Source organism: Astatotilapia calliptera, chromosome 22, assembly GCF_900246225.1.
Source record: "Astatotilapia calliptera chromosome 22, fAstCal1.2, whole genome shotgun sequence".
Classification (NCBI taxonomy): Eukaryota; Metazoa; Chordata; class Actinopteri; order Cichliformes; family Cichlidae; genus Astatotilapia; species Astatotilapia calliptera.
The window spans coordinates 24,315,687-24,333,072 of record NC_039322.1 but is presented as its reverse complement, the minus strand read 5'-3'; the positions used below and the strand labels follow the sequence as shown (position 1 = coordinate 24,333,072).

Genomic DNA, 17,386 nt, shown 5'->3' with positions numbered 1-17,386 from the left:
TGCACTGTGGAAGCCAGTGGCGTACGTCAGGCCACGGCCGCTCTGGAAGAGCCACCGCATGCCGTCACTCGTGCCGCGGGCTCAGAGTGGGGTCGATGGTGACGGCTTCGTCCGGTCTGATCCGAGCTTCTTCTCAGATCCAAAGAGCATGGCACTGAATGTGAGCTTTGGGCTGGCGGGGGAACCATTCTACAACGTCACCACGCTTCCTCAGCTGGTAGGGCTTGTTGTTATTTCTTTGTTGTTTTATCTCTTACTCTCAGCGATCAGCTCTCATCTCCTCCTTACTCTCTCCAGGACACTGCTGGTGGGTGTTGGGGTCACCGCCTGTTGGACTCCTTCTCTCCTCTGCGTTGTTGCCATCATGGCAGTTTGGTCTGGGAATTCCCCATGATCATCTGCTGGTTGTGGAATCTGGCTCTGCATCCGTAAAGCAAGGGAGCATCCTCAGCCTCCTACGAGCCAATCAACTAATCTATTTCACTGCGTTGCAGAAGCCGTTTTAATGTTTTAGAAACAGATGACGTCACAGTGACATTCCAGCCAGTCAGCACACAGCAGAATCCGTGTACCTATTTGTGTTTTTAAAGACAGTCAATGTGTTTGATTGCGTGATTGGGATAAGATCTTACTCTGTCCTATCGATTTCTTCCTGAATCAAACCTCCAGGCTCACCACTTGGCAGCCATCTTGCAAAAACCCTGTGGGCTCTTATGCTCATGGTTATTCTGAAGCTTTCTTTCTTATTCAGTAGGTCATATAAAATACAATGTTTATAAATAAAATATATCTTTTCTGAAACCTCAGTCATTGTTACTGAACCCTGACAGGTTCGTGTCCCTTTCTGATGATGTCATATTCTTACTCTAAAGGGTTCATTTAAAGCAGCTGCTCACAGATGAAGAGTCTGCCACCTTGGGGCCAGTCTTTGACTTTCAGATTAAAAGATGTACGATTAAAATTTTTACTTTGAAACTAAGAAGCAAAGTTAAGTTGATTGTTAATAAAATATATCAGAATTGCCTGATTCAGTTTCTTTCTTCATCAGATGTCAGCTGACATGTCACTGGTGTTTTTTAATAATTTAAAAAAAAAAACTTTCATATTACAGGATGTCTCACCTGGATTTGTTTGACACCTAGTTGTAATAAGAAGTAAGTTTTTTTTCAGATGGTTTCTAATCTACATCATCAGTCAGGACAGGAGGTTCACATGAAATTGGTTATCAGCTTAATAAATCAACCAGGATTTATTAGTCTGGCTACAGCACATTCATATGAATGGGCTGGTGTTGCAGCACGTTGTAGAGACATGCACAGGTGTGCTGAGAACAGAGCAGCTGATTTTACTCAGAAACATAATTACAACAGTCCCCTCAAGGTGCTTCATATTGTAAGGTAAAGACCCTTTGGATAAAATAGAGAAACCTAAACAATCAGATGATCTTGAGCAAGCACTTGGTGTGGCGGTGGGAAAGGAAAAACTCTTTTAACAGGAAGAATATTTTCAGCAGAAACGGCTCAGGGAGGGAGCGGCCATCTGCTGGATTCTTCCACAGAAGAAGCTGGAACTATGGACACGCACACACATACACTTACACTGATAAGCACTCACTCATCCCCCCTCCCTTTCCAACGCCTTCGATGCTTGTTGCCCCCGGGGAACACGAGGCGGGTCTGGGCCCGCGCTGGAAACGGCGCCGTGCAGGATGGCTGCTGTGTTGCCTGGGGTTACTCCTCATCCCCTACCCATCCCTGTGGCTTGTCATGTCTTCCACAATGTTGTGCTGTGGACATTCATGTGCTTTTTTGTGCAGAGGAGGGGGGGGGGGTTCCCATTTCACTGCAGGGCAACCTGCTTGTGACAAATAAAGCTTTCATTCATTCATTCATTCATTCAAAGCTTTGTTTCCCATTCTACTTTTTAAATGTCCATTTGCGGTGGCTGTAGCTCAGGTGGTGGAAGGTTGGTGGTTTGGTTACAATCTGCATGCCAAATATCTTCAAATTCAAATTTTATTTGTCACACACACACAACCATACACAGTAAGACATGAGGTAAATGCTTGTAGCTGTGCAATGCAATGCCCGACCATTAAATGACAGTGGTTTTACAGTATTTACAATACACAGGTTATACAAATTTACAGATTAACTTAGAAATTTACAGTAAAAAAATGTGCAAATAGCAGAAAGAGATTATAAATTATAGGAAGTGTGCATGAAGAAAAACCAGAGTGCGTGTGGTGATGTGTGTGAGAGTCCAGTCTTATAGTGATGTAATGTGTGTGGGGAGAGTCCAGTCCTACACCTGGTTCAGGGCCCGAATCGAATAGCCTGGGGGAAGAAGCTCCTCCTCATTCTCTCTGTTTTGGCTTAAAGGAGCGGAAGTGCTTCCAGACCTCAACAGTGAGAAGAGTCCATTGTTGGGATGGGAGATCTTGATGAGAGGATCTTGTTGCTCCCTGAAGCATCCATCTGAGGATGAATGAGTGAACATTTGAAAGCACTTAAAAACAGCATTAAAAAGTGCTTGGGTGAATGAGGCAAGTTGGGTAAAGCACTTGGTGTGGCTCAGGTACAGTAGACAAGTCCCATATAAGAACCTGTACATTAACCATTATGATAAGGTGGAGCCTGATTATTTTAGACCTTGGTATGTAAGGAACAATTTTTAATTTGATTCTGGATTTAACATGGAGCCAACGAAGAGAAGCTGGTATGGGAGACATATGGCTCTCTTCTCAGTGCAAATATTTTTTATTTAATGTGCACACTGAAGGACATAGCTGGTCAAAAACAACTCCAACATACCTCACACTGTTACTGGAGACCAATTTAATGCCATCCAGTGGTAGAACAAATGGTCAAATAATGCTTATGGAACAATAAAAATGGTTTACAGTGCAAAGAAACACAGAGCTGTGTCTAAGTGTCGTCAAATCAACACAAAGACTTCAGATGGTTTGGAAAAATTTCAGACTTTCCTACAGCTCACAAATAGCCTGGATCTTCCTGGAATGGATGTCGTTTTTAGGAGCAGTGATTTGAACACTATCAGGGCTGCATCATCTTGATGCATACTCAATCATCCAGGTAAGTAAATCTCTCAAATTGATTCAGTTCATCTGGACGTAGCGTTTGTGGAGAAACGTTTCGTCAATCATCCAAGTGACTTCTTCAGCCTCAGCTGACTGCAGGTTTCCCCAATCCTATAAACATAAGTGCCAGGATTTATACATCGGGGAAACCAAACAACCTCTGGCAAAGCGGATGGCACAACACAGAAGAGCTACCTCGTCAGGCCAGGACTCTGCAGTCTATTTACACCTACAGGCCAGTGGACACTCTTTCAAGGATGAGGATGTACACATCCTGGACAGGGAGGAACGCTGGTTTGAGCGCAGAGTCAAGGAGGCCATTTACGTGAAAAGGGAAAGACCATCTCTGAATTGAGGAGGGGGTCTAAGGGTACATCTTTCGCCATCTTACAATGCTGTGATTGCAGCCATTCCCCAACTCTCTGTGAATGGTACTCATGGCCATTGATCAGTCGTCTTTGATCAGTGGTTGTTGATCAATGGTCATGATAATTTGCATAATTATGATGAAGGTGACCTCCCAGCCCATTGTTCCTTCAGTGGGCTGGTTTCAGTCATTATGCAAATGTACTGTTTATAAGATTGGGGAAACCTGCAGTCAGCTGAGACTGAAGAAGTCACTTGGATGAGTGACGAAACGTTTCTCCCACAAACCGCTACGTCCAGATGAACAGAATCAACTTTTGGAGATATCAGGGCTGCAGCTTAAAGAGTAAAGCGTGTCACAAACTATATACATTTTTTTCTTATTAATTTAACGGAGCTTAACTACAGTCAGAGACTTCCGTGTCCAAATGATGGTGGCTTAACAGATGACTGGGTAAGTACAGATAAAGTGCTGGGGGAAACTGCTATGAAGGTGTTTGTAGTATCCTTTGGACAGAAGAAAGAGGGCAAGGAGAACTGGTGGAGGAATAAGGAAGTACAGGGAACTATTCAAAGGAAAAAAGTGGCATCATTAGGGAGATGAAAAAAGGAAATGGCAATGGCCTGTATTTGTATAGCGCTTTACTAGTCCTTAAGGACCCCAAAGTGCTTTACACATCCAGTCATCCATCCATTCACACACAGGTGATGGCAAGCTACATTGTAGCCACAGCCACCCTGGAGCGTACTGACAGAGGCGAGGCTGCCGGACACTGACGCCACCGGGCGGCAAATTGCTGAACATTTTCTTTGATTTTGAAAAAAACTTTCTGTTTGGCTTTACAGAAAACTGTACAGATCTACAAAAGTAGCCTGATAAGGCCTATATAATTGACCTGATTATTATTATGGCTAAGTTCTATATACATAAGTGTAGTGTGTGTGGCGCTTAAACAATCCAGCCCTTTAAACTGCTCTTTGCATAGATTTTAAGAAGTTACAAATTTTATTCATTTTTGTTTGACTTGTTTTTACTAAGCAGATTGCAACATTCTTGAGTATTACCAAAAATTGCAATTTACAAGAGTGTTGTACCAGCACATGCAAAGCAGACACTTTCCATGCGCGATGGTTTCTTTGTGCGCTCGTTGGATTTAAGTGCGAGGAAATTAATCGCACCGCGAAATGAAATTATTTTCGGATAAAAAATTTTTGCGCATTTATTAAGGCATAACTATAACTCCATACATTTTGTAGAGGTCATAGGAGAAGCTGTGACAGTTTGTCCTGAAACAACAACAGCGATCTCCACGCTTTGAGTTTAATCTCGAAATTTCGACTTTATTCTCAAAATGATCAATAATATTTTTGTCTTAATGTGACCCAAATACTCATTCACACATCAGGTATATGCATTCATGTAATGTTTAACAAACACTTTCAATTGAAAAAAACAAAACAAAAAACAAAACCCACCGACTCTCTGGTGTGACGCAAATATGACGTGCACAAACCCGGAAGCGGCTGAAAGCGCACGCGTCTTTCTCGCGGAGCACAGTGAGTTATTTTTCTCTAAAACTTTGGTCGTTAATTCAAGTTAGTCTCGGTGTTATCCATTAGATTAGTATCGACTGGAATATCACATTCAGCCACTGTGCTAGCTGTTTCCGGTTCATCTCTGAACACACACCGACATCTGTTAGCTCTTAGCAGCCGCGGCTAACGGTCAGTTTACAGTCAGTAGCAGCTTCTGGTCACTAATGGAAGGTGAGAGTGAGCAGCTTTGGGTCGTATCCGATTTTAACCTGGTCACATCCAGATTTAACCCGTTTTATCCACGGAGTAAAAAGAGTCAAATAGCGCCTTAAAGTTTCAGAAGGAAACGCATCCTCGACCCCTTTAGTCTCATTGCTTCAGTAAACACTCGAGTCCTGTTTGTGACTCTGCAATATTAAATCCTGTGACGGCACACTGCACAAATACTCGTCTTTTTTTGCACAGAGGCCGGGGGGTGGAAGGAAGGAAAACCGCAAAGGAGGTTCATAGATGTAGTGAAGGAGGACATGCAGAGGGAGATTAAGGCAGATGAGCCGCTGTAGAGTCCCCTGGGGAGCAGCGAAAACAAGAAGGCGGCAGGCTTACTGCATCCTACAGTTTTCCAAACCAAATTAGTACAAAGGTGGAAGTAAGCACACACCACCAAAGAACATCACCCATCAATTTAACTTAGGTCAGGCCCAGGGTAGCATCAATATGTGACCCAGTGGCCATACAACAGTCTGCCCTGAAACAGTCCTGCATCCATCACTGTAAACTGCATTACAACATGGTGACAACCCAGTTTAACCTGCACTTACAGTTCTATGTAACCTTTGAAATTCCATCCATCCATCCATTCGCTTCCCCTTTTCAGGGTCGCGGGGGGCGCTGGAGCCTATCCCAGCTGTCATAGGGCGAGAGGCGGGGTACACCCTGGACAGGTCGCCAGTCTGTCGCAGGGCCAACACACAGGGACAGACAACCATTCGCACTCACATTCATTCGCACATTCACACCTAGTGACAATTTGGATTTTCCAATTAACCTATCCCCACAAGCTGCATGTCTTTGGACGGTGGGAGGAAGCCGGAGTACCCGGAGGGAACCCACGCAAACACGGGGAGAACATGCAAACTCCACACAGAAAGACCCCGGCCTGGTGTTGGAATTGAACTCAGGACCTTCTTGCTGTGCGGCAACAGTGCTAACCACCGTGCCACCTTTGAAATTTTTGTTTTTAATTAGTTTGATTGACCCAACATGTAGGCTTTAAATTTCCAACTTCTGAAAGGTCACTGAGCAGTTTTATCATTAAAAAGGTTAAATCAAGTTCCAAATGATATCAGATTGTTAAGACAGATACCTCTATTTGGTGATCTGAAAATGCAATATTTTAGTCAATTGATGTTTTTTTTTTTAACAAAACTTAAAACTTTCTTTAACATATCTCTAATATTTATTATGTGTAGTTATTTATGAGAAATTTCATTATAGAAAACTCCGATACCACTCAGGACCATCAGACTGTAGCGCATAAGCAGTGATTAATACATTGTAGTTTTTGACATCATAATGTATTACTCTCCCTTTCGGATATAACGGGTTATTAAAAAAGGTAAATGGATCACGTTCGGCATTGTTCAGTCAAGCTGACATCACTAATTCTCAATAAACTCAACATAAAGCTTCATCAGCTCAAACTGATATTGTTTTTCTCTCTCCTCCTCTTCCTCCTCTTTTTTTTCTTAGATGGAGCTTCAGTCTCGTCAGACAGAAACGATGGAGGAGGCAACACAGACCAGAGGAGCTCAGCAAGAAGAGAACTCGGGGATGAAGAGGAAGCATGTTGAAGATGAAGAAGAGAAGATGTCACCTAGCAAGAAGCAGGTTGTCAAGTTCATTTTTTTTTATATTTCTTTAAAGCAGTTGTCTGAAGGCTCTTCATGTTGTGAGATGAAGTCTCGGTTTGATGTGAGAGGATCAGACAGCACTTTTAAAACTATTTGCTAAAAATATATATAGTTTAGAAGTTTAGGATAATTTGGAAAACATTTGTAAACTCAGCGAACAACCTAACATATTTAAAAACTCAAATGTCTTCAGTGTTTTACGGTCTGTACTTTACAATATAAAGCACCTTGAAGCAACTTTTGCTCTGATTTGGCGCATGAAAATAAAATTGGACTGAACTTGCTATGCTATTCTGTGAGACTGCCTGAGGGAAAACATGCATAATGTTAAGAGTATCAGTTAACCTTAGTGTGTGAAGAGGACTCTGTTAGATTGAATTGATTCAAACCACTACAGCGCAGTACCTTTAACACCTACAGCATGCTCTAATCGCTGTAATAAAATATTATTGTTAACAATATTCAGTGTTGGGGAGTAACGGAATACATGTACCGCCGTTACGTATTTAAAATACAAAATATGAGTAACTGTATTCCGTTACAGTTACCGTTTAAAAAGGTGGTATTCAGAATACAGTTACTTTGTTGAAATAAATGGATTACACTGCGGTACTTTCCTGTTTCATTTTGTCGCGGGTCAGGACTGTTTGGGTTTTGTTTGACAGCTACGTTCTGTTGTTCCAGGCGGCAGCGTTACGGTTGCCATGGTTACAGGGCGACGCTCTCTCTCTCTCTGCGACTGTGTGTTTCCTGGGTGAGAGAGCGCCTTTTCGTTGTTGTGCTAAGCTAACAGGCAGAATGCTACAAGCATAGCTCTAAAGAATGTAGCATCATGGGCAGTGTAGTCCGTGTTGCAGAGAGAATGGACTGCCATACACATTATGGGTCTGTGAGCGCGAGGAGGGAGAGAGAAAAAGGGGGAGTGGAAAGGTACGAGTTGTCATCGAGGAAAAACGGGAGCTGGAAGCATGTAAATATAATAATAACCACTTCAGCCAAGAAGAGAGCCTGACGAGCCCAGTTGTAAGTAAGCTATTAAGACTCGACTGTACACCGTGTTCGTGTTTTCCTCCGAAAACAATAAGTTCCGTTGGAGCAGTCTTTCAACGCCTCTCTCTGTCTCTCGCAAGAAAAGTTGACCCAGACAACAAAGTAAAGCTAGTTTTCGGCTACGAGCCGACAGGGACCCCGCCGTATTAGTCAGAGGTCCCTTTGCTACAGTTCGGAATCGCGGACCTTCAGTATTAGTAATAAATCACACAGCAATAGTACATTCACGTTGTTGTAAAAAGCACGATAATATATTAAGTAATCCAAAGTATTCAGAATACGTTACTGTCATTGAGTAACGTAACGGAATACGTTACAGAATACATTTTGGGGCATGTATTCTGTATTCTGTAACGGAATACATTTTAAAAGTAACCTTCCCAACACTGACAATATTGAATAAAGGACTGAGGCCTAGCAGGAAAGGCACAGAATGAGTCCACCCTCAGAGGCCATAAGACACAAAGTTTGTAACTTTCACTAAAGCTGTTTCTGTACTGTGATGATCTCTGAAACCTGACTGAAACTTTTAGTTAAACCATCCCTCTGCAGATGATCAGTTAGCTGTTTTACATCTACTCTTTCAAGAATGTTTGAGATAAAAGGTCAAGTGGCGGCTTTAAGTAACAGTTTAACTACTGCCAGCTTGAAGAGATGGGTTGATCATATTTAAGATTTATAATTTTTGGACTTCTTTGAGCAGTCTTGTAGGAACGAGGTTTGATTGACACGTTGTTGATTTGGAGGAAGTTATTATTCAAGTTAATTCGGAAAGATCAGGCAGACAAAAACAATCTAAATATTTATCAGCAGGTATTAAAGCTGCTGTGAGGCTGTCTTCCTTATTAGTGATCCCTGTAATTGATCTCTCAGGTGCTTGATCACGGTGTGAAGGTGGCAAGTCACTACAACCAGCTGCAGGAAGTTGGCCGGGCAGCTCGTAGCAGAAGCCGAATCTTCTTCATGAGGAACTTCAACAACTGGCTGAAGAGTGTTCTAATTGGTAACTGGCTTCTGATCAACACACCACACTTCCTCAGTTTTAACATATCCATAGTGATCTGTAAGCAATTAACACCCATCCGGCAATCGCATGCATAATAACATGAGAGCGTAGTTTTGTTTTTGTTTATTTTTTGCTATAAGTTGTCTCTAGGGCCAAACATCAGATCCAACATTTAGAAAGCTGATTATCAGAACAAAATGACAATGCAGTGATATTTATCCAGCGAGTATAATACCAGTCACTAATACAGATTATTGGTCTTTTATGTTTTATTTGGCAGCCTGTTGTCGTCATGCTGATTAATGACCTTCATCCTTTAAAAAAAGTGTTTTATAAATGATCAGAAACTTTTAAAAAACAGATTTAATAGATTTAACTAAAATAAATGGTTAAACCTTGCAAAGGGGCTGGTGTAAACTTTTTACAGGAAGCCAGTTTATTGTTTTTATTTTCACATGGACCAGAGAACTCGTCCATTTTCTACAGTTTTATCGAACAGAGAAAGGGACTGATTATTTTATTTAAAAAGGTTTGCCTTTATGTTTCACCTGTGCCTTGTATGAACATAGAGGTGACTGTAGTTTAGGAGGTCATCTACTAATCATAAGGCTGTTGATTCCAAAACTGGCTGCTCCAGTTTGTGTGCCAAGATGTCCTTGGGCAAGATGCTGAACCATGACTTTCATGGGAGTGTGACGCTGTGTATGAATGTTAGATTAAATGCACTTACAAGCACTTTTTTCTATGTCTATGCTTGGTGTGAATGGATGAGACATGTTATATGAAACACTTTGAGTGCTCGAGTAGAAAAAGACTATAAAAGGACGCTTTTCTATTTGCCATCCTGTAACACAAAGGACCGACGCAGACAGCATTGTAAGTTGAGTGATTGTTGTATCTTTAGTAGTCTTTTTTTGCTTTTGGTATGACTCTTCTATTACTCCCATTTTCAGTATTTCAGCCAATTCCTTCTGAGCAATTTGTCTTGTGTGTTCAAGTATCTGGTAGTGAATGCACCATCACACTAGAGTGTGCTACAAAACGGTGCTCTGTGAGACTGGTACAACCAGACAAAACGATGTTGCACTGCAGCACCATCCACTCTCTGGGCCTGTGCAAGATGGTCATCACAACGGAAGGAGGTGGAAATGATAGAATTTGATACCGCTGGTCCCAACTCATCTCTTTCCTTCACCAGGCTCACCAGAGAAGCAATTTCAGCCTATCTTTGAGCAGGTTGAGGTGATAAATCTTAGATTTAGGCACTGCTGACGTGCCTGGAGCAAATTCTCATGATAACCTTCTCCTTATCCTCGTGAATTAACTTACGAATCATGGATTCTGTCTTACTTAGCAGTTCCACCAGCCTGTCAGTCTGAAGGTCATAGATGCTGGCCAAACAAAACTTAATACCCAGTAATTAGTACAGTTCTTTTAGTGTGTGAGTCATGAACAAGGTGGTTAGTCAGGAAATTGCATTGTATAATCCTCCAGAATAATACAAAGGTTGACACTCAGAGCAGGGCATGCACTATTTGGACACCCCCCACCCCCCCCACACACTATTTGAACCTGCTGCTCCACCCCTCCATTGCAGCTGAGCCACAAACCACCCTCTCAGTAAAGGTGTAGCCTAGTTGTTGTTTTTTTTAAGGTAAATAATAAAAGTCATCCTTTGTGATGATAATAAATAATTATTACCTTCACCTCCTCTGAGTCTCTCCTCCATGGTGTGCTGGAGCTGGTCATTCTGGTTCTGCTCATGAACCAGATCTCTGAGTGATCCTCTTGAACTGAACTAGGACTACCATCACCAGCTACAGTCCAACACTGGGGGAAGAATAATTTTTATTCCGAGTCTACTGGACTGTATTTTAACCATTTTTATAAACTTTTTACTTTTTATTCTTTCGCCATTTAATAATTATTTATATTTTTTTCTGATTTTACCTATTTTCTTTCTGCAGCACCTTGTGTGGAAGCAACTTTAAAAATAAAATATTTACATCCTCTTACAGTTTAGTGTCTTTTTCTATTGACAGGTGAGATCTTGGAGCAGGTAAGAGGGGCGGGATCTCAGCAGGTGTCTGTGTTGGACCTTGGTTGTGGAAAAGGAGGAGACCTACTGAAGTGGAGAAGAGGAGGAATCGATCACCTGGTCTGTGCAGGTATTGATTCATTGATTTTTATGGTTTATGAAACTTGACATCACATTTCTACAGACTCTTTTCATGCCTATACAGCTTTAAGGACTGTAAAGGACCAGCAGTGAAATCTTCCTCTACAGACGCACCTCATCCTGCTGTTTAACCTGAAACAGTCAATGTTAACTTTGTGTAAAATCAAACCTGCCTGCCAACCATCCATCCATCCATCCATCCATCCATCCATCCATCCATCCATCCATCCATCCATCCATCCATCCATCTGTCCATCCATCCATCCATCCTCCCTCTTCTGTTTGACTGGGTCGTTCTTCACATGAGCACAGACGACAGTCAGGACCCTTTCCCCAATCTGAAGGCGTAGGGAAACAACACTCTCGCTCACAAAAACCCCCGGGGGACAGGAGCAAACTGAGGGCATACAAAAATACCCACCGCCTGTCTGCCTCTTTCTCAGTAAGAGAAAGAGGCAGGTGCCGTCCCTCACTGACTGGGACAGAGTCCAGATTCTCTCCAGGACACTGGTTCCAGTTCCCAAACTGTGCAATGACGTGACCCCAACTATATCTAGTCAGTGTCCCTAAACCTCACACTCTAGCTCAGGCTCCTTCCAAAGCAGAGAGGACAGGTTCCACATCTCTGTAGCCAGCTTTGATAGCTGGGTATCGGGCTATCAGGGCCCTCGCCCTTGACTGCCACCTGACACACAATATACCTGACCCCGACGGTATCTGCTACAGGTAGTGGGCCCAAGGCGTGGCCACCAGCTGCTCTTTGTCAAGCTCCCTACCAAGCCTGGCTTCAGGGTGAGGAGAAATAACCCTGGAGTAACCCAATCTTGCACAGGTTACTCAGGTGTCTTGCTCTTTTTTTTCTCATGGGGGTCCAATGAATTGCTTTCATCCAGGACCAATTTGCCTTGGGAGAGACCTACCAGGGGACAAAGAAAAGGATAGCTGCTGGGACTACTGGGGCACACAAACCTCTCCATAGCAGTAAAGTGGTGGCATTGAATTGAAATGAATTATGTCAAACATCACAGAGATCAAATGAGAGCACCTGCCACAAAATCTCACCTATGTATGAGCTAATACTTGTGCTTCACTTTTGACTTAAGTAACTGGCACTCGGTCCTCTATAACTGGTCATCACGTCAATTCAGTTCAGTGTTATTTACATTGGATTAAAAAAAATGCGTTTTATATTTACTTAGAATTTTTTCTAAGTAAATATATTTCTACAGATGCCATTGACATGAAATGTCACATGAAATGGAGCAATCCACTCAATGATTCCAAGAAAGCTGTGTACCAGGTTTTAGATGTGTCCTTGATAAACACAGCTAGGCCTGATAATGAACTAATCATTTGATTCAGATGTGTTGACCCAGGTTGATATCTTAAACCTGAAGGACACCAGCCCCTGAGGCCTGGAGATGGACACCCCTGCTGTATACTCTAAGCTTATGTACTGTTATTCAGTTCATAAGCACAAACGACAGTCAGAACCTTCTCATCCACCACCGAAAACATACTGGAAACAAACTGAGGGGATACAAAAATACCCACCCCTGCACCCAGCTGCAACCGTACCTCCTGGGGGCGGTGGATCGACTGGAGGGTGGCCCATATCATCTCTTGCCTCTATAACTGCCCCTCAGCTCAAAAGGCATTACAATTGAGATTAATTGTTGCATGTTGCTGGAGATTTTTGATGATTAAACATAGATGTTTATTTTCAGATATTGCAGGGGTTTCTGTGGAACAATGTCAGATTCGTTATGACGAGATGAAAAAAAAGAGTCACCGTAACGAGAAAATCTTCACTGCTGAATTCATCACAGCAGACTGTTCAAAGGTAGACCTGCAGCACACAAAAAATAAGTCGAGTATTCTGTGATAAAAGTGAATATATAAAATCAGAATTAAGAAGAAAATAAAAGTGAGGTTTTTCTCAGTCTGGATTGTTTGATTTGTTACTGACCTTTTATCTCTACCTACAGGAGTTGTTGTCAGAGAAACTGGATGATGCTGAGCTTATGTTCGACATCTGCAGCTGTCAGTTTGTGTATCATTACTCATTTGAGAGTGAGCAGAAGGCTAATATGATGCTGAGAAATGCCTGTGAGCGTCTTAAACCTGGAGGGTACTTCATCGGTACAACGCCAGATGCCTTTGAACTTGTGTAAGATAAACAATTAAGTGTAATGAAAGGCGCTTTTTTATGGTAAATTGTTTATAGTCACATCTGTCCACATGTCAGGGGGACAACCTTCTTCACCTAAGCCACATGATCCTATTAGGTGAAGCAGGTTGTCCACCTGGTGTTGGAGCTATGAAAACTCCAAGTATTAAGATAAGCTTAATACTTGGAGTTTTTATAGCCTTTTTCCATTAGTACCGTCTCTGTGTAGCTTGGCTCAACCGGACTTTGTCACTTTTCATTATAAACGAGTACCATGTAATGTGCGTGGGGTCATTACAGCAAGGATCTGAGGCTGGATCGCCTCAGATCGCCCTGAACCTCAGCCAAATAGGTACTAAAAAAGTACCTGGTGCCAGGTACGACCACCTAATGAAAAACCTTAAAACTGAGTCAAGCTGCGCTAAGCCGACCCTATTAGAGACATTTTGAAATGTTCAGATGTAAAGACTGAATCACTGAGTCAGTATCTGCTTCATCTTCACTCTTTTCCTTGCCCCCCCCCCCCCCCCCCCCCCCCCCAACAGTAAACGTTTGGAGGCATCTGATTCGCTGTCATTTGGTAATGAGGTTTTCAAAGTGACCTTTCAGTCCAAAGGTTCCTACCCTCTGTTCGGATGTCAGTATCACTTTAACCTCGAGGAAGTCGTCAACGTTCCAGAGTTCCTCGTCTACTTTCCTCTCTTTGAACAGTAAGAGTACTCACAGTAACATCTGCTTGTGTACTCTGAATTTCCTATAAAAATATTTCATGATACTCTGTTTCCACTTCTTATGTCCCAGCATGGCGAAGCAGTACAATATGCAGCTGGTGCTGAAACAAAGATTTGCGGATTTCTTTGAGGAGAAGGTGAAGAAGGAGAATCATCGCAGCCTCATGATGAAGATGATGGCTCTGGAGGTAGAATATTAATTAAAACTGACATACTGACTATGATTTCTCAGTTCATTTTTCTTATTTTTACAATAATGATGTGACCAGAAGACAAACTAGATATGGACTTAACACAACATTTAAGCATGTTATTTTTGGACACAGATCCAAATGGTGACAAATTAAAGGAAAGGACCCACTTATCCTTTCAGTGAGGCATCTCACCTTCTCAAGCCTTAAGAATAGCTTCACTCCTCTGCACACAGTGGATGAACTGTTTTTTTTTTCTTTTTTGTTTGCTGTGTTAAAAAAAAAGTTCACTGCTTTACTGTTTTGCTAGATGTGTGGCGATATTTTGCTCCAATAAATCCACACAAACATTAGTGTGGTCCTGTGTCTTGTGGATAAATAGAACAATTCATCTCATAGTAGTGTTTGATCAGAGGATAAAGAAAACACATCAGAACCAGCAGAATCTGTCACTGTAGCTCAGAGGTCCAGGTTTTGCTTTTAAACTGTCACTACTTACTATCTTTTTAAGAGTTTGTTTTGCTTTCAGCCATTTCCCAGTGAGGATGGTCTTCAAGCCTCAGACAGTGCAGAGGAATACTGTCATGCTAAAGAGCACTGTGACCGAGCCGACGTCAGAACTCCCCTGGTAAGTGTGCTCAGATGGTAAATGTTAAATGGACCAGTTTTTATAGCGCTTTTCTCTACTTTCTCTACTCTACTTGAGCACTCAAGTGCTTTATGCCACATGTCTCATTCACACATTCACACACATGGATGCATCAGGAGCAGCTTCGGTTTCAGTATCTCGCCCAAGTGTATATATAGCATGCGATTGAAGAACCAACCTCTCCATTAGTAGATGAGCGACCACGTCTACCCCCACAGCTCAGTTTAAAAAAAACCAAACCTAAAACAGTTTCAGGTGTTCGGCCCAGTTTTACAACATTTGTCTGTATTTCCATGTGTGCAGGGAACGCTGAGCAGATCTGAGTGGGAAGCTACCAGTAAGTCTGATCATCTCCATCAGCTGTTTACATGACACATTTAAACTGATGCTTGTAAAAACATTTCAGTATTGTTGTCTTTGATCTACTTTTAAAATATGTATTCATATGTGGGCCCATTGATCTACAAACTGTTGATCACTAAAACCCTCATCTGTCTTTGCTCTGCAGGTATCTACCTGGTGTTTGTGTTCCAGAAGATGTCCTGATGCTGCGCTCATCTGCTGCTGTTTGTCTCACTGTTCTTCAGCTCATATTTGTGTTTCTGTTGCTTTAAGTCATTTTTGATAAGAAATGATTGTTTTGTTTGTAAATTAAACAAAACTTCTGTCAAACTTTTTTGTGTATTGTTCTTCTGAATTATGGAAAAAAGCGTGTATTTTTCTGGATTACAGGATAGTTACAATAAACAGAATTTACAGCCATTTAATGCAAACAGATTATTATACTGTAGCTCTACTTATGTTGATGGGTAAATTGGTTATTTTTGATTTGTTAATCTTTTAGTTTGGCTTAAAATGTAATTTTTTTTTCATTGTCTAATGTAACTCTGAAATTTGTTCTGTTGCATTTCCAAAGTGCAAAATGTAACTGGCAGATTAAACCCCGTTTCCCTCCCCTTTGTGATTCCTCTGGTATTCATTGAACCTCTGTTAAGTTTATGACAGGCACAGATTTGAGTATTGTGGATGAAACAAACTGTTAAGGATCAGTTTATTCTCACCTAAAAACCTGGACCTGAACCTATAACATATGAACGAAAGTACTGGGCCATTTACAGCTACACTTATTCATAAAGCACTTTATAACAGCCACAGCGACACAGTACTGCACACTGAAGCTGAATAATAAAAATGCATAACATACAAATAGCCAGTTAAAAAGGTAAGATAACTAAGAGAAAAACGGAGTCTTGCTGGGGTAGAAAGCCGAAGAATAAAAGTGGGTTGTAAGACATGTTATAAAATTTGGCAGTGAAGGGGTTTCTCTAATGTACAAGGGCAAGTTATTCCATAATTTAGGAGCAACAACAGAGAACTCCCTGCTCTCTCTGAGCTTCTTCTTGGATCTCAATACTTCCAGAAGCAGCTGGTCAGCTGACCTCTGCTCTCTTTTGCAAGTTCCTTCTAAGAGTTGTGCAGCAGCATTCTGAATGAGTTGCAGATGTGAGAGTAATGACGGATTGACTCCCACATAAAATGAATTATAATAATCCAAATGCAATGAAATAACTTCAGTAATAATAGGTTTAAAATATACTTCGGGGGTGCAAAGTTTTTGTGCTGTTGTTAATAAAAGAGATTTGGAATGTTTGTGACTTTACACACTTGAGCCTCAGCATGCAATGACCCACTTACGTGGTCTGAGACATCATGGCTTAGCTGCTGTGTCCTAAATGGTTCCACTTTGCAATAACAGCACTTACAGGTGTTCCCAGAACATTTAGGACGGACGAAACTGAACCGACTTGTTGCAACAGCAGCATCTTGTTATAGTGCTACACTTAAATTCAGTTAGCTCTTTGGAACAAGCTATTCTTTCACAAATGTCTGTAAAGGCAGACTGGAGGTGTTGGATTTTATGCACCTGTGATCATGGGACCGAGGCTGTGTTAACGTTTGAACACTTCTCTGCATATATGTGTATCCTGTATACGGTTATCCAGCAGTTATTTATGATAAGATAAGATAAGATAAGATAAGATAAGATAACCTTTATTAGTCCCACACGTGGGAAATTTGTTTTGTCACAGCAGGAAGTGGACAGTGCAAAAGTTATGACGCAAAAATTAGAATACAATAAGAATAAATACAGTACACAACTGTACAGAATAGAATAAAATAATATACTATATACAGTAGAATAAAATAGAATAAAAATATACAATAAGATAAAAATAGAATACGAATGCTATATACAACTGAGTAAAAATACAACGATGCCAGAAAAGATTATTGCACTTAGTGTTATTGCACATGTGTGGATGTGTGTGTTTGTTCAGTTAAAGTCTTATACTTACATGGATTCTTAATCAAAGCTTAACCAGCTGTACAATGATGTCACGAGGTGTTTACGCAAAAGAAAATGAAACTATATATACTTTTTAAAAATTTGAAATGTACAGTGAAGCATAGAAAGTGCTTAATCATGGACATCG

At 41.4% G+C, this 17,386-nt stretch overlaps 2 protein-coding genes across 3 annotated transcripts in view; one reads left to right on the top strand and one right to left on the bottom strand.

The window, feature by feature from the left end:
• Window positions 1-17,386, bottom strand: part of LOC113014589 (ubiquitin carboxyl-terminal hydrolase 29-like) — a 264,900-nt gene that overhangs the window by 14,504 nt on the left and 233,010 nt on the right. The window lies entirely within an intron of this gene.
• Window positions 4,963-15,848, top strand: rnmt (RNA (guanine-7-) methyltransferase). 2 transcript variants are annotated; one of them, XM_026156244.1, is made up of 11 exons: window positions 4,963-5,023; window positions 6,755-6,892; window positions 8,839-8,968; window positions 11,014-11,139; window positions 12,878-12,993; window positions 13,139-13,320; window positions 13,866-14,030; window positions 14,122-14,239; window positions 14,772-14,870; window positions 15,195-15,228; window positions 15,400-15,848. In XM_026156244.1, the coding sequence occupies exons 2-11, from the start codon at window positions 6,755-6,757 to the stop codon at window positions 15,435-15,437; spliced, it is 1,146 nt and encodes a 381-aa protein (XP_026012029.1). In that variant the 5' UTR covers window positions 4,963-5,023; the 3' UTR covers window positions 15,438-15,848. The 2 variants fall into 2 exon arrangements, with proteins under 2 accessions (XP_026012029.1, XP_026012030.1); XM_026156245.1 differs by lacking the exon at window positions 4,963-5,023 and adding an exon at window positions 5,041-5,233.